General features: G+C 47.8%; 1 protein-coding gene across 1 annotated transcript; it reads right to left on the bottom strand.

Moving 5' to 3' along the window:
- Positions 1-2,211: 2,211 nt before the first annotated feature.
- Rpn5 (regulatory particle non-ATPase 5) lies at positions 2,212-23,365 on the bottom strand. Its single transcript, XM_089586671.1, has 10 exons — positions 23,327-23,365; positions 22,028-22,145; positions 21,878-21,937; positions 19,653-19,889; positions 17,532-17,786; positions 16,331-16,465; positions 12,790-12,902; positions 11,714-11,876; positions 10,112-10,189; positions 2,212-2,623 (listed from the first exon to the last, which is right to left on the bottom strand). Exons 2-10 carry the CDS (start codon positions 22,130-22,132, stop codon positions 2,375-2,377), a joined length of 1,395 nt encoding a protein of 464 aa, XP_089442797.1. The 5' UTR covers positions 22,133-22,145; positions 23,327-23,365; the 3' UTR covers positions 2,212-2,374.
- Positions 23,366-23,484: the final 119 nt, after the last annotated feature.

The raw sequence follows: 23,484 nt of genomic DNA, 5'->3' as shown, positions 1-23,484 counted from the left end.
TCGAGGAGCTCCGCATACTGGGTCTGTTCATAACAGGCTCAGCCCAGTATCCACTATAGCCAAACTCAAGTGCTTAGGCGAACAGGTCAGGCGCATGATCCATCACGTTTCAAACACGATGGGTTGAGGGGCAGGGACGCGCTTAGGCTCGCCCATGCCTTCGTGGCCAGCAGTATCCTCTACTCTGTTCTCTATCACCGCACTACAAAACAACACGAGACACAAATCGACGCCATCATTAGAAAGGCTACAAAGCGAGCACTGGACCTCCCAATGGCCACATCCAACACTAAGTTGTCGGCGTTGGGGGAGCTCAACTCCTGCCAAGAGTTACAGGAGGCCCACCTCATGAACCAGTATATGCGACTCTCGCAGACAGCATCTGGACGCCGCCTGCTAGATGTGCACATCCAACATGGGTGCACTCCAGAGGATACGTGTCGGATTCCAGAGCTATGGCATCACAAGCTCTGGGTCCTTCCACTACAGCGCAACATGGACATGCAAACACACAAAGGCACGCACTCGGGCCCTCGAACACAAACACGGAATTCTAGAGGCCTGTGTACTGTGCGATGTCAGTGCATGTTAAGGAGCCCCAGGTGGTCGAAATTCCTGAGCCCTTCACTACGGCGTCCCTCATAGCTTGAGGCGCTTTGAGACGTTAAACCCCTATAAATCAAACCAAACCAACCAGGGCATATACTACGTTGACGTGGCAGTGCCGTCGCCCATTGGATTCTATACGACCACCGTAGTTCACCACGACCAACACGTTAATGGCCTCTAGTCGCAGCTTCCACAGGCAGCCACCAGGTGTGCAACGATACGGCAATAAATTGCGAAAAAAAGCGTTATCCGCCTTTTTCGCTTAAATGCTTGTCGCATTCATCAATTTCAGCAGTCGAGCTCTTGTTTACATGTAAAAGAGCAGCTGCAAAAGTTTGGTTCATTATCCCTTTAACTGCTGCACCACTGCGTCACGAGAGGTATGAGAACTCCCAAGGATTCCTGAATGGAAAGTAGAGAATGAACGATGTCACGGCATTAAAAGATGACGGAAATGAAGACGCCAAGAACGAAAATTTTTTAAAAAGTCAGCGTGCTGTCAATGAGCATAGTTTGCAACAGTGACTAGTACTCACCGATTTCAGTTGTGTTGCTCAAGCGAGCACCACTGTCTTTTGCAAATATCAGCTGGCCGCAAATGCATGCAGACTCCCTACATTGAAACATGCGGGACGATACAAAAATGTTCAAGTTGACTAGTTTTTGAGATGCTAGATGACGTCAAAGCAACAAAGATTTATTTTGGCTAGCATTTTCAAAACATCAGAGCTCAGAATGCCTCAAAGACTTCACATTCGTGAGACCAGCACGTGCCTGTCACATATTTTAACCTACACCCACCAGGACTCAGGATAAAGTTAGCAATGGCCTACCAGGAACCTGCGTCAAAATTTGGTGCAGTGAAAACAGTGTGTCAGATCATGTTTGGTGAAGATTGCTGGCGAGCTCCTTCGATCATGATTACAGGTCGGCCAGTCCAGTTTGAGTGCATTACTCATAAAAAAAGATGCAAACTTATATCTTTTGTGGGGATACATATGTATCTATCATATGCATGCATACTCCCTGTACCTGCTTCGCCCAAGGCAGCACGCTGCATGGGAAGGGAGGGGTGTACATGCATGGATCTCACTTGTACCATGGGGACTATACTGTCCCTGATTCACTCGGTCACCATGAGCCACTACCACCCCGAGCCACGAGCAGTGCAGTGTTCACTTATCGTTTTTGCAGCTATCAACCCTGCATGCGTGCAGAATGCTCCATCGCTAAAGTGGTCTGTTACTATTGCCTTTTACTGCTTAAGTACCACAAATTCTTTTTGAGTAGAAGACTCGTGTTAGTCCACTCTGGCGTAAACCTGAAATGTTTGCAACTCATCACACCACGGTCTGGGAAGTCAAAGCTTCTATCGTTAGGGCTGGCACATAGAGGCTAGAAGAAGAATGCAGCCACTGCTAACCCATTGTGCGTTAATAATAAGCAAATAACCCCCACAATTTGAACTGTGAATGCATTTTAGCACGTTTCCTGGGGAAACAAGTGAGTGATCAAGAATGTCAGCACACTGGCATTTGCTTCCTCTAAGGCAACTTCAGTCAGCTGCCCAGCAACCAAAGCACACCACACAGCCCCATCGCAGCCTCTTTAGCAGCAGCTTTTATGTGATGTTTGTCCAGAATAAATCAAGCTTGGCTGAAACAACGAAAGAAGGAAAAAAAAAAAGAAATGGGAGGAAGAGTGCACATTTCATTCTGGGGTCAGTCACTGGCTGTCTATGTACAAGGTGGTGCGATTGAGGTGGTCAGGTGGTCTCGGCGGCCGCGGGTGGCGGCGTCTGGGCGTGCAGGTGTCTGTGCACCATCTCCTCCTTGGAGATGAGGTGGCTCGTCTTGCTCAGCAGGGCCATGAGGCTGTTGAGGTTGTGCGACCACTCGTTGAGCACCTGGTTGGGCTCCTTGTGGCGGCTGAAGCACACCACGCCCGCCAGCCGGTCCACCTTGGCCCAGACCCGGCCGGCCACCACCAGCTCCGAGAGGACCTCCTCCGTGCCCTGGAAGGTGCATGGGAAAATCGTGAAACCATATGAGCCCATGTGTACGCGTCGAGACACCACATGAGCGCATGTGTACATGTTGCAACACCACATGAGTGCATGAGTACGCGTCGCGACACCACATGAGCGCATGTGTACGCGTCGCGAAACCACATGAGCGCATGTGTACGCTTCGTGAAACCACATGAGCGCATCTGTACGCGTCGTGAAACCACATGAGCGCATCTGTACGCTTCGTGAAACCACATGAGCACATCTGTACGCTTCGTGAAACCACATGAGCGCATCTGTACGCGTCGTGAAACCACATGAGCACATCTGTATGCTTCGTGAAACCACATGAGCGCATCTGTACGCGTCGTGAAACCACATGAGCGCATCTGTACGCGTCGTGAAACCACATGAGCGCATGTGTACGCGTCGTGACACCACATGAGCGCATGTGTACGCAAGACTCTAAACATCAAGCGAAACATTCTGCTTCCTCAAATGCATCGCAATGCAAGCATGGACATGCATGTAGTACTACACTATCCAGTAAGAATATGACAAGACAGAGGTTACACTAAGCACAGCACCCGGTTTTCTGTGAGAAGAGATAGAAGGCAAGAGGAAGAGAAGGAAAGCAGAGCTTGGGATATCCCCATGTCAAGTGACCATGGCCAGAATGAAACGTGAATTCAAGTGGACTTAAACGTACCACAACAGGAAATGAAATGGCCAGACTAACGAGTTGAGACATACGGCCACAGCTATATCAGGGACTTTTCCCAGGTCAGGCATCTACACTCGATTCCGACATACAAATTTTTGTCCAATATAAGAAGGAACACACAAGCAAGCGGTACTCTTTTCAAATGGTGCGGTTTAACTCACATGATCCGTCGCTGCAGTGAACACTTTCAAGTATACAGTAGAACCCCTGCATAGTAAAGTCACTTGGACAAGCAAAAATCTTTACTACATCAAGGACCTTATTAGGTATATCAATTGGTGATGGCACGGCTATGAGGATACTCTTTACTTACTAATACTAAGCGTTGCCTCATAAAAGAAACACTTCTAAATACCTAACATCTTGCTGTTATCAACCCTTTAAGTGCTAGTTATTTATTTTCAGTTAACACATTTTATGTTACCATGTTTTCGATTTGGTCTTGAGCAGCATTTGCAAGAATGCAACGTCGCTGCGAATATAACACCAGTTTGATTCCATGTAAAAACCAAGGCTTTGCGTAAACACGGCGTCACCTTCTGCAGCCTCAAAGTCATTTAAAAGGCAAGAGTTAAACGTGTGCAGCACAGTTAAGCAACAGCTGCGAACATTCATCCTCTTCTTTCGTTCTCTACTCACCACTCTATTTTTGCTAGCTTTCCTTTGTCAGTGAACTGCACCATCTTCTTTATACGTTCATAGCCAGTTTCACTTTTTTTTCATGCACGCCACACACTTTGCCTCAAGGTCCCAAGGCCTTCAAAAAGTTGGTTTCTCCTCGCGCTTTTGAACTTGGTGGAGAAGCCATCTCAAAAAAGCGCCGTTTTACATTCGGTATCCATTTGCCTCTAAACGCTGGCCTCGCGATCCCCGACTTCGCGCGTGCCGCGATGTCATGATTATGTGGGAAGTCCGTTACCACAGCCGGACGCTCTTTACTACAGCCTTTTCTTGTAAAAAAAAATCTTTACTACAAACGAAAAAAAAATGTACAGTTGTCTATGGAAGGCGAAATGGGACCGCAGTTTCACTTTACTATAACCGGGTTTACTACAGCAGGGTATTATAATGTAGTTTGGTCAGAAGAGCAAGTTGCTGGGCTAGTTGGTACTGCTGCATCTTGGTGGAGCAGCGCAAAGGATGGGACACCAGAAACCTGTGTACGCTTCAGTGCCTGAGTACGTCCTTCCTTGTTTCTTGTGTCCCGTCCTTTATGCTGCTCCACCAAGATGCAATAGTTCGGTCACTCAGCTCCTTATCAGCTATCACTTCTGTGCCAACAGCAGTGCAGTCGTTGAGGTGAACATCAGCTGGCGGACCTCGGAATTTGCACAGGGCTGCCCATGCTGCAGTGGCCACCGTGGAGGGTGGAGCCACTGGACTGCAGTCTCCCTCGCCTGATGTGCACTTGAGCACCAAGCAGAGCTGGCGTGCACAAAGCAGTGCTGTAATGTACTGAGCCTAGTTGCCGTCCACACTGTTGTGATCATCTGCAGCGCCATGTATAAATCCACTTTGGTTTCCCAACTGGCGTCGATCTTTAACACAAGCCACTGAATCAACTGCTTTGGGTAAGCGCTTTTTATGCTACAGTCAAAACTCGATTTAACGAAACCCGATTTAACGAAAATCCCGATTTAACGAAGGTATCCTAATTCCCCCTCAGACGCCCATAGCGTTCAATGCTTTGACTAACCCGAAATAACAAAACCGATTCCGTGACCCGTCCCAATTTAACGAACCTTTTTTCGAGATAAAGGTGAAAAAGTGTTAATTTTTGGTCTATTTTGTAGTCAGCACCCCAAAATTTATTGATTGCGAGCCAGCGGTAACAGCGCAGAGCATCTTCGGCCCGCCGCTTTTTTCAAACTGCGCGACGCAAAACGAGTTTTAATTTTGAGTCGAGCTCACGAGATGGCACCAGCAGTAAAAAAGATTCGTGCCACATTTCATAGATGGCGCTGTTGCAGTTCGCGTGTTTTTTTTTGTGTGTTTGTGTGTTCTGCTCTGTGTTCGCTCTTGTGCGGATATTTCTCTGTGCCTTTGAACGTACGTCTTTGTCAAGCTCAGCTTGTTAGGCCTCCATCAGTCTAGCCTTGCTATCGTGAACGCGGACGTGGTGTGTGCGAGCAAGCGCGCCGCTAACCCTCCTGACTAGCAGATGGAGCCCTGCAAGAAACGAAGAAGGCTTACCCTGGACGAGAAAGTGGACATAATTAGTGCTGTGACAAGTGGACAGAAGAAATGTGACGTGGCTGCAGCACATGGCATTCCAGCGAGTACTCTCTCAACAATATTGAAAGGGAAAGATGACATTCTCCACGCCACTTCGTCGGGGAATCTCTCATGAAAAAAAACGCTGAAGACTACTCCTCAAAGCAAAATGGAAGAGGCCCTCTTCGCCTGGTTTATGGATTTGCGGGCGAAGAATATTCCCGTGAGTGGAGACCTGCTCCAACAAAAAGCTCGCTCTTTCGCGTGCTTGCTGGGCGACAACGAGTACAAGGCAAGTCCCGGCTGGCTGTCGCGCTTCAAAGAACGACACGGCATCGTCGGGAAAGTGCTCAGCGGTGAAGCGAGCAGCGTAAGCATGGCTGTAGTCGGTGACTGGCAGTCTGAAAACGTGCCCGACATTCTGGGAAAATATGCCCCCAGCGACATCTACAACACCGACGAGAGCGGTCTATTCTACCAAATGCTGCCTAAAAAAAACACTCGCCCTGAAGGGACAGGCATGCCACGGTGGCAAACACAGCAAACAAAGGCTGACTCTCTTGCTGTGTGTCAACATGGACGGCACCGATAAACGAGACCCGCTTGTCATCGGAAAGAGTGCGAGGCAGCGCTGTTTTAAAGGCACCAGAAAGCTTCCTGTGAAGTACGTTGCCAATTCAAAGGCTTGGATGTCGCGTGCCATTTTCGCTACATGGCTGAAGGAATTCGACAGCGACATGTGTCGCCAGAAAAGGAAAGTGTGCCTGTTGCTGGATAACTGCATGGCCCACCACGTTGCAGAGGTCGAGCTGACCAGCGTGGAGCTCCGCTACTTCCCCGCAAACGCAACGTCCGTGGTTCAGCCCTTGGATCAAGGGATAATTAATAGCGTGAAGTGCGCATACAAGCGTCGAGTCATCGACAGAGTTCTCCTCAACCTGGAGCTGAAGCGCGAGACGAAAATAGATAATTTTATGGTGGTTGAGATGGTGACGGCGGCTTGGAGAGTATTGAGGCCGTCGATAATTGTCAACTGCTTCAGGACTGCCGGTTTCGGTACACTAGGCTCTGAAACTGCCGAAGCTGGTCCGGACTGCGCGAGCGCCGTGCACGAGGATGAAGATGCCTGGGAACACCTTCGCTCAGTGGATGAAGTGCCCACAGGCATAAGTTTCTCAGACTACGTGAATGCCGATGCAAACACAGTCACAACGGAAGTTTTGACTGATGCTGATATGTTGCGGCTTGTAGGAAGCGTGGAGGGAGTGACGGCTGAAGACGCTGCCGACGACCCTGCAGGTGCCGAAGCTCCCGTGCCGACACCAGGTCAGGTGATGGATGCTCTCGATCTGCTGCGACATTTTGCTGGCGCACATGAGGGGACGGAAGACGCGCTAGACGCACTTCAGACCTACGAGAAATCGGTGCGGCCGTCGCTCACAAAGCGCAAGCAGACAAAGATCACCGACTTCTTTGGCGGAAAATAAATTTGTAGTCCCCTCGGGCCTTTCTTGTTGAGTAAGAATTTTTGTTGTTTCTTTTCATACGCGCTAGTGGCGCCGGTCGTTTCCGCGGTCCGCAGTTTCATTTTGGGAGCATTTACGCTTCACAAATATGATGCTGTGATAGCTTTCTGGATGCCGCCATACCATATAAGTCGAACCTCGATGTAACGAACCTCAATGTAACGAAATTCGCGATGTAACGCATTTTTTTCATTTCCCAATCACTTCCCCATTGAAAACCATGTATTTTTTTTCGCGATTTAACGAAGTAATTTTGCTCCGCACTTTCGATGTAACGAAGTCCTTGCGCATCGCATGCATGTGCCAGGAGCTACCTTGACAATCGAATGAGAGCTAAAAGTTTAGCCGAGACGAAACGCAGTTTGTATTTGCCCTTTTACGCGCCAATTTTGCCGGCAGTGTGGGAATCTGCGAGAACGTACCGCCGCACCATCTGTCGTGCGCATACAAAGCCCGCGGCATGGAAGTTTCAAGACGCGCCGCGCCATGACGCCACTGGCGAGCTGTAGACTCTGAACGTGAAAGCGCAAACCGGAATTTTCTTGCAGCGTCCGTTCGTTTTTTTTTTTTCCGTGCGATGTCCTCGTAGACAACAACAAAAAAAAGTCTTCAGTGTTGACAAACTCGTGGAGCTAGTGTGGTCGTACCTTTAAAACGGATGAGCAGCGAAAAAAAAAAAAACGTGCCCTGGCAGAGGAGGCGAGTGGCGAAGGGGGTAGAGGGGAGGCGTGGCGTGGGAGGCGCGCGCGGTGCATTCTGGGTGGGCGGCTTCGGCGCGCTCTCGGCGCAGCCCGCGCGAAATGCAGCCGGCTGCATTCCGCGCCGGTAGCCGCCGAACACGCTGGCGATCGGGCGCCGCTGTTTCGCGGACGTGACGTCGCCGTGCCGCGCGCGCACGCGCGCTCGCGCTACGTCGGAGTATAACCGCGCCGCGAGCACAATCCCACCGCGCCGGCGTGAGCGATGCGAACATTTTTCTTTATTTTTCTCTGATGCGTCCCCGGCTGCAAATGTTCAATGATGATGATGATGATACCAGTAGCGACATCTTGTGGCGGCTTTCAGTACTAGGCGCTGCGCTCGTTCTTTTGCTATGCGCACACGGAGAAAAATGATGCCGTCGCAGTGTTTGCTATCACTCATTATGCTCCTGATGTAGAAAAAAACATCCGGTGCCCTTGTTAGCGATACTATTACTCGATTTTCTTGCGTATTTCCTCAATAAGTGATTTACAAGTTCCCATCAACAAGCAGTGTTCCTGAACCAGTTATACTTTATTTTGACAGCTGAAACATGGGAACCTCGACGTAACGAAATTCGCGATGCAACGAAATTTTCGGCTGCAAGTAGGACTTCGTTATATCGAGGTTCAACTGTAATCGAATGTACCGAATTATGTGCCCAAGAAATGCCTCATTCAATTTAACGAAGTTCTCGATTTAACGAAATAATTCATGGCTCCCCTCAACTTCGTTAAATCGAGTTTTAACTGTACTTATAACACCTTGATCCAAGGGCTGGATGGTCAAAGCTGTGCAGTTCGGCGGGAAAAATCTTCCACGTTCTGTAGCCCAATGTCTTCAACGTTATGCAAAGAGCAGGTATCGATCAACAAACAAACCTTATGGTCTTGGGACTTCATGTCACGGCCGAAAGCGGTGATCCAGTCCTTGAATATGGCCTGCGTCCTCCTTTTGTTGGCCAGTATTTGACGGGCAGGTTCTCGCCACCTTGGAAGCACAGCGGCTTCGCACTTTTGAAAATAACCAGCCGGCAGTGCTTGACAGAGCCGTCCATGTTGCTTCACAGAAGAACGGTCACGCGCTTTTTGCTCTGTTTCTCTTCGCTGCATGGCTGGCTCTTCATGTGAAGCGTCTTAGTGGACAGGAGTTTATAAAACGGTCCTGTCTCATCAGCATTATAAATGTCTGATGTAGCACACTCTTTCGTTACTTCAGGCGCAGCAGTCAATATCCAAGCCGATGCACCACTGGAGTCTGAAGAAGCCGACTTGCCACACAACACTTTAGCAACAACGTCAAGTCTAGCCTTAAAACGGGTCAGCCACCATGCCTGCACTGGCTTTGAAATCATCAATGCCCAGCATGCATAGGCATAGCGAAGCGCCTTTTGTTGCAGCTCAGTTCCGTTTATCGGTACTTTCTTGTGGTGCATGCAGAAAAACCACACGTACCAAGCCTTCTCAAGTTCCTCATGAGCCGGTTGCGTCAGCTTTTGCAGACGCTCCTGAAGAAACAGGGCCTTAGATATCTCATCTTTTCATTTCATAATCGTTGAGAGCGATGCCCAAATTCACTGCGATGGCTCATTTCTTCCTGCCATCTGATGCCTCGCCGATTACGCGCGACTTGTTTTCTAAAGAAAGAAACTTTCCCTCTTTACACCCGGTCACCGTGCTAGCATCGAGTGCAGCGCGCACAAGCAAAAGTGAAAAAATATAGGGCAAACGTGCTGCATTCTTTGATGTTCTCATGTGACATAGGATACGGATTGATCGTAGCTCTGGCTACGAAGAAAACGGGAGCTTGCAACTGCGCCTTGTCACAACACAGCCAGCCCAGTTGTCATCACCACCAAACAATGGTGGCCTTTCTGCTAGTGTACTCATACAGTGGTGTATGGGTGGTTTAGAAGGAGGATATATTTATATCAGCAAAAATTTTGAGTGAAACAAAGCAGCATGGACCTACGGAAGTGTACAGATTGCAGACGATATGCATACTCTATCGTCAAATAAATTCCTGAACTCAGCTCCACTTATCAGAAACTTTGGTGAAGTGGAAACGCGTTCCAAAAATGGTTCGTTGTGATGAGATCTTTGTTTCGTTACTTTGTACGGTGAGCTGACGGTGTACGGTGAGCGGAGTGTTCGTTGTAGCAGGGTTTCACTGCATAATTAAATGACAAGTAATAGAGTGAAGATGCACAGAGGCACACAGAGTGGAAAAGAAGAAGAATGAATTGCACATCGAAGTGCGTCACTAAATAAGCAAAGCCAGAACACCCACCTTTTGAGACAAATCGAGGAGTTGAGACATGCGCTCCAGCGCAATGCGTGTGTAGTACTGAGACATGACCCGGATATTCTGAAAGGGAAGAAAAAGTGACAGTTAGGTTTTTCCCAAAAACTCCCCTTTTTACATTCTACCTACTGTGCCCGGGAGCTTGGTCATCCAGCAAAAAATAGACGAAAAAAAAACGACACTGTTACACTGCTACTTTGGGCGGGCCTCAGCCGATTCGAAACACTTGCAAGCTCTTTCAAACTGTGCACCTTTTATTTAGCTTTTCAGTTTTTTCTGCTCAGCAATGCCAATCAAAATGCAGACGTTTGGCCCGACTACAGCGGTTTCGTGAAACCAACTTTTTTTTTTTAGCGCAGCTCGAAAATAAAAGCCCCTTGCTTTTGGTTTGTACAACTATATTAGTGCAAGCTATTAACCTGTAATTTGATAAATGTACAATAAACATACCTTTTCCAGAGTTTCCGTAGACCCAACTTCAGTGTTAATCCTCAATCAACGGTAGAGAATAAGCTTGGCACCCCTGATTTCCTCTAAGAACATTTGGAGGTAAATGAGAAGTGTAGCGGCAACATCTGGTCTTACAGTGGTAAAACAAACCAGTAAATAACTGCTGCCGGTTTAGCATTGCTAAGCATGAAATACTGTGAAAAAGCAGGTGGACACCACTGCCACCTACCTGAAACGATTGAGGTGTCCACTGACCCAAGGAACCAATTACACTCCTTTCCCTTTGTCAAAATCAACGGAGTATACAACATTGCCAATGCCAATGAACGCCAGTGACATATTGCTCCAGTGCTGCGTCTCTGCCAAAACGTTGTCAACACAAACACAAGCAGCGCACATCTCTCTCACTACTGCCACATTTGCTCAAAGCGCGACTGAGGTGTCCACTGACCCCGGAAGCCAGTTATGCACGTTTCCTTTTCTTTCGTGACTTTTGCGCACAGATGAAGTTCGTGAACACGATGACGAGCAATGCACAGTGCGAGAGGGTGACAGTTAGCATGAGGCGTGTTCGGCTGCAGCGGCAGCATAGTGCTCTCGTACATTGGCCAGCGAAGCTGATCTGTTCGCGTCGCCGGGGGGTTTCGCAGCAATATTTATTTTATTTCTGCACGTATCTAGAGGCTTCAGACAAACCATACCTTTTTCAGGATTGGTAAAGAAATCATGCTTCCGCACTAAAAATTTACAAAGTCTACAGGACACCAAAAAAATCTTCTTAGCTTCCCACTTAGACGCCTTCCCGAATGAAACGGTTAGTCACAGTTAAATAGGTGATCTTTCAGAAGAATAAGTCGCCACCAATCAACTGACAGACTGGATGCGAGAACTAACCTTTGCTTCTGATTTCATAATAGAGTCACTAAAACTTAAGACGTTTACTCTAAACCAAACATCGCTTGAGCAAACATTCTGATGGTACCTTTTGACCTCTCACGATAGTGCACAGTGCATTAGAGTTTAAATGAGGTTGCAAACAGGAGTAGCCTCTTATAATAGAAAAAAAGTGACCACAATCAACGCACACATGAGCTAAATGTCCGTTCAGAAACAATCTGCCTCTGCCAGCTGACTCACATGCTCCACAACCCGGCTCTTGAAGTCGTTCCAGCGACGGTCGCCCATCTCATCGCCAACGGCAAAGATGGTGCCCGCCGTTGTCCGCAGCTCCTTCTCGTAGGCCTCACACATGCTGCGCCAGTCGATGAGCTCTGGCGTGATGAACAGCTTGAGCAGCTCCCTGCGAGCAACACCCATTAATCATTTTATGAGCACTACACGCACTAAAAATGAAGACTCCGTGCAACCAAAAATGACGAAGTAGCACCACAGAACACAATGGCTCAAGAATGGCATTAAAGGGCCACTGGGGATACAGCGTTAAGGGCTCCACGGCACAGAAAAGCAGGTGCAGTCAGGACTTTGTCTTCATGGCGTTGCAAATTTTGGGAATGTGTGTGCAACAGTGCATGGACATCGAATGTGAAACTTATAGGTCGAGTAGGTTTTCGTTCGCAGTGGCGTCCCAACGCGACGAAGACAACGGACAGGAAGAAAGACGACACAGGTGCTACCCGTATCACCTTTGTGTTTGACTTTGTCATGCAGGAACACCCTCATCATCATCAGCCTGACTACGCCCACTGCAGGGCAAAGGCCTCTGCCATGTCTCTCCAATTAACCCCTGTCCTTTGCCAGTTGCGGCCACCGTATCCCCGCAAACTTCTTAATCTCATCCACCCACCTGACTTTCTGCCGCCCCCTGCTATGCTTGCCTTCTCTTGGAACCCACTCCGTTACCCTTAAGGACCAGCGGTTATCCTGCCTTCGCATTACACATGCCCTGCCCAAGCCCATTTCTTCCTCTTGATTTCAACTAGGATGTCATTAACCCGCTTTTGTTCCCTCACCCACTCCTCTAAACCTGTCATTTTTCTCTCCATAGCTCGCTGCGTTGCCCTTAACTTAAGCCGAATGCTCTCTGTTAGCCTCCATTGCATGCAACCATAAAACAATTCACGACTTAGAGCTCATCCTCCAGCATCACAACACTCGCACTCCCCTCCCCAGGCACCCCTTAATCCCCTTCTGTGGAGCTCAAGGAGAACCCGCAACAGCAACGGCCAGGAAGGCGTGCTGAAAAGACATCTCACTTGTACTGTGGCAGCTCGTCGAGGTTCTTGTCCAACTTGGCACGGTGGATGAGGTCGTGCTGCTCGTTGTCGTGTGGCGACAGCATCAGGAACAGCAGCATGTTTCTCAGCGCCTGATGGAAATCACAGAGCCAAGGGCACAGTCACCATGCGTCAAGTGCAATAAAGCAAAGGTGTCATTACTTCGCACAACAGTCAACAAACCTTCACGTTATCTGAACACGCATTTTTAAATATTGTTCTTCCTTCATAAGCGGTACTCTGGGGAGGAATAATACAGAGACTATGTTCCGATGCCATTATAGCTTCTTTTTTTTTTTTGTTCTTCACAACTGGTTGAAGCAATCACTGTCCTTTGATTCAAGGCAATGACGTGAGAACGGAGGGTGTGGCATCCCTTGAGTCAATAGGAGAGGGTGAAAAAAGTTATGAAAAAAAAAAAGGTAGAAATGAATGAGAAGGCTTGATGTTTGCACGTAACACAGCAGTGAAACGTGTCAAATGTTACGAACTTTTTTGGTGCCAACAAAGCGCACGAGTTGTGGGGTCTACTTATACGCGGCAATATACCGTATATTTATTTATTTATTTCAGTATACTGCAAGCCAGAGTTGGCCCAAGCAGGAGGGGCATACAACTAAAAAAAATTCTATAAGAGCATCAGCTACAACACCACAAGTCAATAAACAGGACACAAATCCAGAGTCATCAAACAAGATACTAGGAGCCATACAATAAGTTCTCTAGCTACTTCTCAAAATTCCTAGATTTACAGAGACCCAAAGGAAGACCATTCCACTCCGCGACAGTATTCGGAAAAAAACTGTTCTTAAACCCACTAGTTCGAGCGAAAATTGGTGCTAATGACAGCTCATGTACATGTCGTGTTCTCCTAGTGCTCGCCAGCTTCACACAATCAGGAAGATCTGCCTTCAGATTTCCAGATATGTAATTATAAAGCAGTACTAGACGGGTAACTTTTCTTCTTATTGCCAAGAACTGTAAATTACTCTTTCGAATTAATGCAGTTGGAGAGTCTGTCTTTCTATACGACCGATTTTTCGGACTCTCTAGGGACCGCGAAAAATGACCGAAAAATCGGGCAGTCCGGAAAATCAAATTTCACCGAAAAAATCACGAACTTATTACCACTATGCCGGAGAAAAGTGGCCAATTGTATTGCACACATTCTAAAGCTCCTCATGACTATATTTCGCCGCGCGAAATACCGTATAAACGCGTATAAGGGCCGCACTTTTTTTTTTCCAGATTCGAGGGCCAATTTTCGGGGTGCGGCCTATACACACGATATGCGAAAAAAAAATTTTTTTTAAGTAAAAACACACCAACCAGGGAATGAGCGACATTTATTCTACGTTCAATCGTCACTCGCGAAGTATTTAGACTCCTGAGCTGGTGCTGCGCTCTGGTGCACGCTCATGCCAAAAGAAGCCGCTCAGCATGTCCGCTGTCAACGCGTAGCCGTTGTTCCGAAATTCCATCACATAGAGGAGCAGCTCTTCTTCCAGTTCAGGAAACTCGCACGGCTTGACTCGGAAAGCGCACTTTTTGAAGCTTGTGTTTCTCTTTTGGTTGCACCATCATCGGACGCACTTCTCGGCCACGTCGAATTTCCCGCCCGCCGCACGCTTACCGACCGCGTTCGAGAGCTAACTCCCAGCCGTGTAGCTTAAGGTGCTTGCCAACGCGCTAAAACTGTGAAGCTCGGCGGCAGCACGCGAAAGCCACTATCACGGCGAACGCGCTAACACGCATGCTAACACGCCACGAAAGGATGGAGCTGGCGATACTGATGCCGATGTGAACAGCCGAAAATCGCGACCGAGAAAAATGTTGATGATAATGATCACGGCGCCATCCATAGAGGGCACTTGGAAGCTCCGGTGCGTGCGCGTGGCCTCCGCGAACGGCGCAGCGCCGGAGCAGATCGCGGCCGCGATAAGATCCGGCGGCGCGCCCGAAGCGCGCTTCGATCGCGGAGGCCACGGCGTGCGCGTAGCCTCCGCGATCAAGCGCTCCACGATCGTATTCGCGTTCCGTGTTCGGGACTAAAGACTCTGCACAGATGAGTTCCGTGAACTCAGACTACGGTTCAAGTTCGTGCGGTGGAAGACATTCAAGGACAGTACGAATTCGAAAACACGCGAGCGCAATGTGCCGACTCGCGCAGAATTTCAGTGTCGCAAGAGGCTCCCTTTAAGCTTGAGTTTCGTTTTGTTTGATCAAGTTTTCGATATCTCCTGCAGTCTGAATTAATGAGGTTCCACTGTACACATTATATGGCGGCTTGGGTACTGGCGGCGAGTGCGAACGAGGTCCGAAAAATCGAGTGGTCAGTTGCGGTGCGTCCGAAATTTCAAGCGCTCTTACACATTGGCTCTATGGGCCATGTCGCGGTGCCGCGAAAAAGTCCGAATAATCAAGCATGTCCAAAAATCAGGCGTCCGAATTTTCGGTCGTCGACTGTATTTCCCATAAATAAAACGAACTGCTTTTCGCTGAACACGCTCCAGTTGAGCAATGTCTTTCTTGTTATGCGGGTGCTACACTGCTGCCGTCATAACGCATGACATATGTAGTGCGTTATGACATTTGTAGAGATTTTTGGGACGTGTACGTAAAATGCAGGCTTAATTTAAGCACCCCCTTTTTGAAGGCCAAAGAAAAAAAGGTGCCCTAATTAAGCGAGTAAATACAGTAGTAGTAGTAAATACGGTACAGCACAGAGCACAGTAGTGATGATTTCGTAAGCGCTTCAATGATCCAGGCATGGCACGATAGAACCACAAAATGCACTTGATGCTTGGCCATAATTCTAGACACAAGACACAATATATACAGATCGCTTAAGTTTATTCCATGCAATTTCTTATAAACACTGTACAACTAGCAAACACTACTTTCAAGGTTTGGTTATCTCGCCAAAGCAATACCTCATCTGAGCATATTCATGAAAGTTAATTAAACCCTCAACATGAATTAATTCCCTTCCCACTCAATATAATTACATGTATGAGTCGCTAGAGGTAGCATAAATGACAAACGTGTCTTCAGCCACAAAAAGTTGCCTGGTATGAGGAATTTAACATCCCGAAGCAATACACGGGCTATGAGGTATGCCGTAGCGGAGGTCTCTGGATTGATATGGACCACCTGCTGTTCTTTAAAGTGCACTGACAACGTACAGCATACGGGCGCTGTTGCTTTGTTTTTTCACCACCACCAAAATGCAGCCACCACGGCTGGTACTGAACCCGTGACCTCGGGATCAGCAGCTGGATGCCAAGGCCACTGAGCCCTCGTGCTGGATCGGCCAGAAAAACTAGTCACGCTAATTAAAACCAAAAGGTCCCACCATATGCGCATTGTGCATGGATGCACCTTATCAACACGAACGAATACTGCAGCATTCAGTCAAATGACGTCGAGACTGCGACACATCATAACACGCACCACCCAACAAGGATGGCAAGGCATGCAAGGCCAAGCATGGAATGCAAGGGTAATAAGGCCGGCCCACCTCCTTGCGCTGTGTCTCGTCCTGCTGGACGCTCTCGGTGCGGTACAGGGCCGAGTAGTGGCGGCAGATGGCCAGGTAGGAGGCCTCGTGCTGGTCCAACTCAATCATGAGCTTGTAGTAGCGCAGCTTCAGGTCCTGCACCCAAAGGCACTGATGCTCGACATCAGGGTCTTCAAAGACACCTTACTGTTTACTCTTAGTCCTTACAGGAACCACTTCCTCCTCACCTCCTCCTCATCGTGGTTTGCACCATCCTAACCTCGGCTGATGCTGTAGCTATCCCGTTTCCAACGCGATCGCGTGCACTTTGCGGGCCATCTCGATGGCAACGAAGAGTGTGCCAGTATCTCAAGTGGCAGCCATGAAGAACAACAAGCCTATCCAAGCCAGTCCGTCGGACCGACTCTGTTTAAATCCAAGATGGCGGCCTTCACAACAGTGTGGAGAACCGGTTGGTTGCAACAGCAATGCCCGCTCGCATCTATTTTAAGCCAAAAAAAAAAAAAAAAATTCGGTTGAAAAACAATCTCCACACTAATGCAGGCATCTATTTCAGTTTGAAAAATCTCAAGTTTTGGAGTCTACAGAGCCCGAAGTATCGGTCGTGAAACATGACGGTTCCTCAACGCAGTCCGGAATATCAAGCAAGTCCGAATTATTGCAGTCCGAAAAATTGATCTGCCACTGTAACAGCTTTCTGAGCGGCGTTTTCTATGTTCTGCTTTTTGATTTCCTTCAACGAGTGGCTGATGGTGTAACAGTAAAGGTACTAAACAGAACAAGAGTGCCACAATGTGTTGAACAAATTGCCCTGCCACAGTTAGCAGTAATCAGGACAAGTTTAAGTTAACGATTCAACTTCGTTTCCACTTCCCTTAACCTGAACATCAGACGATACATCCTGTCTTTTCACTGTTCATGCTTTTCATGAGTTTTGCAACAAGGACTCTATTCTGTACTAAAAATGTCAAATAAAGGGCAATGTAACAAAGCAGAAATTCAGATCGGTAGACTACAACTAGTGCACTGCAGGCAGCACCAGTTACACCCCGTGATCTAACAAAAGAAACTTAGCAGGATTCATTGAATGGAGGGGGGCTTTGCGGTCTCTACAGATACCTCTTCAAAAGACTCTAGATGGTCGACTAAGTCCCATTAAAGGAGCCACTGCAAGGTCCGTGCAGAGACTCGAGACCGGTACCTGCTGGGCGGGGTCGTCGAAGAACTTGGGGGCGATCTTCTTGCTGATGATCTGGGTGCGGATGTAGTCCTGGCGCAGCAGGCACAGCCGCATCTGCTCCAGGATCAGCTCCACCTTCTCCCGCTTCTCCATGGAGCCAAAGGTCTCCACCTGGAGCTCCTGCATGAGCGAGGCCGCCTCCGCCACGTCCCCGTCCGCCTCCTTCATCTGGGCCAGCTTGTGGGTGAGCCGGGCACGCTCAACCTCCACGTAGATCTGCCACCAGGGGGGGGAGGGAACGCACAGAAAGGCCAGTCAAGTCGCTGAAGTAGCACACAGCATGGTATGTACGAGGGGCTGAACAACTCAAAGCAACACACTGTCTAGGAGAGACGTCGTAGTGGAGGGCTGCGGATTAAGTTTGACCACTTGGGGTTCCTTTAGGGGTTCTTTCACGTGCACCAATACTGCACAGCACACAGCACTTCGCCTACATCAATATATACAGCCACCATGGCCTGCATGGATCAGCAAGATCCATCCAAGCTCAAGACTTAGGTGCTGGCCAAAGCAGACAGGTCACATGGTGTCTGCCCAATGATTTACACATCAATTCTGGTGTTCTCAAACTGGTCCTGCATACAGTCAAGTGTTTTGGTGCATAAAACGCCCAGCATGTAAAAACAAGCTTCCCTTTCATCCGCCCGCTATGTTGCAATCCGTCTCTTAATACAATTTCGCTGCGACACTGCATCATAAGGGCAACCTGTAATCCCAAGAGCAACAGAAGAACTGCAAAGAAAACCGGCGATGACTGAAAAAAACAGCAGAAAGAATACATGCTGGCAAATGAAGCCCACTCACATTAAAAGATCTTAGCATGTGTTGCACCTACATATTCCTAGTGTAATCATTTACAGCCTACTTATTTCTACTTTGACACCCTCCTTCTTTACACCCTGCCCGTCACACTGCCTAGCCCTGAATATCTGCGACCAAAGTGCATATAGTTCAACTCTCCTCGACACAGCAACCTCTAAGGCACTACAGTACACAACACAGCCTACACAGTGGCATAACAATAGAACAGCTCACTCCTAAACCAGAAACGTGTTTGCCTTTAAAGGTAAGGTAACCATTTCCACACCTGCTCACGCACCTCACTGTCTCCCATAGCTACGTGCCAGCCCTAGCCACCTAGCCACTTCTATTATAATAAACCTCTGTCCATGTAGACATAGAGTTTCTTACTATTACCTAGAGGGAAAGCTGGCGGCGCTGCACTTCAGCCACCGTGGACGCCCAAAGCATCATGGGGCGGTGAGCTACTTGTTGCGGCACAGTCGTAGTTTTTCGGGAAGACAGAGCGGCACTACTAAGAAGTTTCATTCCGAAAACGTTGTTCGTGTGTGCGCAGACGACTTTTGTACGAACGCAGTGTGCAAAAGTCATAGTAGTGAAAACATTTAGTCACAGGACGCCAATAAAAGGTTTCACTTTTCCGAAATGCCATTAAAAAACTTCTTAAAGTATCTAAGCAACAACATTTTTTTTTAAATGTATTTACTTTTAAAAATGAGCTTGTTAATTACGAAATATTAGTTTTTATAGTGTTCATTACTTGGCCAATAGGAGAGCGAGTCGTCTCTTATTTTGGGCAAACTTTGCACTTAAATGCTTTTCTGCTCGTTTGTAGCAATCACTAGACAAGATATTGAATGTTAGAACGTTTGTAGTTATCAAACAGCTTAATTTTTCTATTATTTTTTCGCCAAATGTTGTAGTTCTGCAGTCGGTAGCTCACCGCCCCATGACGCTTCGAGCGCCCATGGTGGCTGAAGTGGTCTCGAGGGGTCGCCATGCAAACTCCCATAGAGGGGTCGCCAGCTTTCCCTCTAGGTAATAGTAAGAAACTCTATGCATGTAGCTAACATAGAGTGCCATATTGCTCCATCGCCCTCTTGACACAAATGTGCACAATGTGTTATTTCGTCCTCATTCCTGGTGGTTTGCGTGATAACTAAGACAGGATACTAGGCACAGGACAAGGTTAGAGATCATTTGGAGAAACCTTTCTCCCATGGTGTATGTAACCAAAGCTTTTGATGATCATGAAAACTGGCACAGCAATAGCCTGGGCACCTTTCCGGCGGTGACGGTGCGCAGTGTGTCGATGAAGGCCAGCTGCACCTCCTTGTTGGGCATTTTGTCGATGTAGGTGAGGCACTCCTGCACCATCTTGGCCACGGCCTGCTTCATCTGGCTGCGCCGCTTGGACAGCGCCAGCACCTGCTCCGACAGGCCGGACCAGTCCTTGGCCTCAAAGCAGAGGCGCACGATGGCCACCAGGACACGCGAGGTCGAGTGCGTGTCCCCGCCCTGACGACAACACCACACAGGGGAGGGAGGATTAGTACGTTCGTCAGTGAAAAACGCAGAGAAAACAAGATGGTTCACGGGGTTTAACGTCTCACAAGGCATAAACATCTGTAATCTCTCACTAACCGACTTTAACATGCGTATAAACTCTTGCGCTCAACATGCACAATTTCATTGAATTTCTTTTTCCCCTTCTGATCAATTTCTGCAAAAGGTTTCTGTATGTATGTGTTGTTTGTTATACATTGTTTGTGGAACACCCACAAAATCATATACCAATATCTTCCAATGTCTGTGATCAATTGTTGTTTAATTTATCAAGTTTTTGTTAAATTTGTCAAATTGCTTAACTTGTTAAGATGACTCATTTTATCCTTTAACAGTGTTATAAGAAAATGTGCATGTGTTTCCTCTGCTGCTGCCATTGTACTGGGACTGAGGGTCTCTCAAGCTGCTTTATGCAGCTTTTTGCCGCAGTTTCCACCATTCTCTTTAAATAGAAATAAATCTAATCAGATCAAAGCAACTGAGGCTATGAGGGGATCCGGAAATTTCGACCACCTGGGGTTCTTTGACGTGCAGTGACATCGCACAGTGCACGGGCCTCTAGAGTTTCGCCTCCATCGAAATTCGGGTGCCGCGGCCGGGATAGAACCAGCGTCTTTCAGGTCAGCAGCCGAGCGCCATAACCACTGAGCCACCGCGGCGGCAGAGAAAAACAGGAAAGATGTGACAGAAGGCTAAGCAGCAGTCATTGTGTGTACCTCGTCTCTTCTTTGTCCTTTGTCTTTTGACTGGTTAAGTTATTCAACTCTATGCACAGCCGGGGAGTTTCGCAACAGAGTTTTGGGGTGCTTCGCCTCCATTTTGCACAAGAGGGAAGTGGATGCAGCATTGAACAGCTTTTCTAGAAAGCTTGTAACTCGAAGTTTTGGAATGCATAGCCAGAAATAATCCCTCGTTAGCATCAAACCTCACAAAGCTACACGGTAAAAAGTGGAAAAGTACAAAACTTTCACAAAAACTTTGTAGTTGAAAAAATTCATCCTGGCGAGGGGATGGAACCTGAGACTGTTGCCTTTCCGGGGCTTTCGCTGTATCAAGAATGCTGACTGGGACTGCTTGCAAAGCAGTATGGAAAGACCGAAACGATTAACTCAAAGTGGGAGTCCGAGGGGACTTCAAGGAGATTCCCTTAAAACACAGGGGACTAAAATTTAGCCAGATGCCTCACAATGGCAGCCTCTGTTACATCCATGCCAAAGGTCACTGCCATGGCATTTGAGCCTTTAAAAACTGGGGCAGAAGGGTATCCTGGCAGCAGCTTTGTTCAGCCGATTGACTAATGTCCATCAAGGCAGTCTCACAACAGTTTAGAAAAACACCTGTGGGATCCAAACACATGTGCTATATGCAGGGCCACAATCTGAAGGCATATAAAATGTAGCCTTTTGTGCCGAGCATCTAAGGCCATATATACAGAAGTTGTCACGGGTAAATTTTATGCTCGCCATCAGTGCTGGTAACAGCAGAAACGTCCACAGTATTCTACTTAAACACTACAGCCACTACAGGGACACTTGAGACAAAAGAACATTTCATGCCGTAGACCTAGCCCAATGCCCACAGTGAGAAGCTGCCTGTCTCCACCTATCCTGAAGCCAGTTACAAGGAGGCATTTTTGTTTCTTGTTCCATGCACGAGAATGCATATTCGCATATACGGTTCAGCTCACCACATCTGGGAGGGAAACTCAAAAACCTCAAAAACCATGAGAAAAATGCGCCCTTAATCCCAGCAATTCTGCGTGACCCTTCACAAGGAAACTGAAATGCGTTAAGTGAAATTTTCATGTAATCAAAGTAGGTTTAAATTAATGTCACGGTTTCTGTACTGTATGCACACCCTAGGCAGCCAGGAGGAATCAGCTACGTCTGGTAAATCAGTGGCTCAAAGGTAAACAAACAGGAAAAAAAAGCAACACTTACTGTTCTAGTTTGTTTTTCCAAGGACAGCAACTGTTCAAGTGCACCCTTGAGGTCCCCTTTCTGAAAAATGATCCCGAGAACACGATCATTCTCACCTGGACACATGCATGTAAACAAAAACACGGCACAAGCAGAGAATGTGGCACGCACTTTGGCGAGCTCTTCGCACTGAGGAATTTTTTCTTCGCAGGTTTTGCTGTAGTCCACCTCCATCTTGACCAGCCTGCCGCCATCTGTAAATGTGTCCGTCGACATCTCTGCTGATTTCCTAGAAAGTAAAAAAATGATGGAAGAATGAGTGTATTCAACACAATGCTCATCACAACGGTCAGTAGGAAATGAAATTACAGTTCAAATCAGGCTGAGACTGTGCAGTCATTTGGTTTCATGAATTTAACTTCGAATACATTGGAAAGGAAGTCGCAAGAATCAACTTTCTCACGTGCGGGGGGCAAGCACGTCAAAAAAGAAAAGGAATTCATTAACAAGCAGTCAGTGGCCACACCTCAAGCACAATCGAGAAGCATAACAGAATCAGATCGCCAAAGCGTTCATTCGAATAAAATGCAAGTTCGAATTAACGATATTCTGCCATATTTCTCTTTTTCAAGCCTCTCGATTTCAAATTTCCCTAACACCCTTCAATGTGCATCCAGAAGTAGACATCTGGTACTCGTGAGGGAATCATATTTGCTAGCGCTTAGTGAACACACGGGACAAGAACACAAAAACACAGGACAGACGCTAGCACCCCAGATCGACTTTCTCGACAACAGAGGTTCGTTTGTTTGACGTAATATTTCGAAGCCAGAAACTGCCGCGCGAGCTAAAGTTAGCACGTGAAGTAGGCAACACAGCGGTGGGCGCGACAACGCGATGACAATGCAACGAGAGGCCGCAACGGTGCGTTGCGTCGAGACCCAGGCACACAGCGTCCGATCAGCATGACACGAAACCGGAACAGGTCAGCGACCCGTCAGCAAGACGCCAGCATGGCACAGAGGATCGAACCGTGTGTCAACGAGACGCCCGATCCTCGAAAATCGGCGCCTGATCCTTTTAAACAGCCCTTTTAAACAGGGAGCAAGCACCGCTCAGATAGTTTGGACGCATTCATTTAAGCCCGAGTGAAACTGACCGACACAGGCGTGTGGCGGTGGCCTCGCAAGACTGCGCAGGTTATCCACTACGAAGTTTACGATACATCAGGTTGGAAGTGAAGTAATTTCGTGGATACCGTGGGCACTAGCACTTCGAATACGTCGAGTCAGGGTTACGTTTTAGGCAAGTCACGCCGGTATCGCCCTGCTCAACGGCGAAAACTATAGCCCTGGTAGATTGGTGTACAATTTTAATGTAGCTCATAAGTTCTGAAATGTTCGAGCGACGGTGCACGAAGCAAGCAGCGTGAGTTAAAACAGCAAGAAATCGAAATGCTCCATAACTCACCGTAGACGACCGACTACGACCGCCGACCGCCGCGAATGCTGACCGTGAAAACCCGATGAAGAAAAAACAATTTTTTTTGTTACCTTCTAACTAAAACTCTCTGTTAACAATCTAAATTTTTAATAATTACTTAGGGTTTCGCAAATTCTTGTTAATTA

Source organism: Amblyomma mixtum, chromosome 4 (assembly GCF_055824585.1).
Source record: "Amblyomma mixtum isolate Tamu chromosome 4, ASM5582458v1, whole genome shotgun sequence".
Taxonomy (NCBI): Eukaryota; Metazoa; Arthropoda; class Arachnida; order Ixodida; family Ixodidae; genus Amblyomma; species Amblyomma mixtum.
This window is presented reverse-complemented; position numbering and strand designations above follow the sequence as displayed.

What these genes read in the sequence shown, in the direction of transcription:
- Rpn5 (XM_089586671.1), bottom strand. Translation starts at nt 22,132, where the DNA reads ATGTCGACGGACACATTTACAGATGGCGGCAGGCTGGTCAAGATGGAG. An exon ending in TCGACGACCCCGCCCAGCAG is followed by an intron (nt 16,466 to 17,531) that starts GTACCGGTCTCG and finishes CTTTGGGTGCAG; the next exon opens with GACCTGAAGCTGCGCTACTA. An exon ending in TCCTCGATTTGTCTCAAAAG is followed by an intron (nt 2,624 to 10,111) that starts GTGGGTGTTCTG and finishes TGCACCTTCCAG; the next exon opens with GGCACGGAGGAGGTCCTCTC.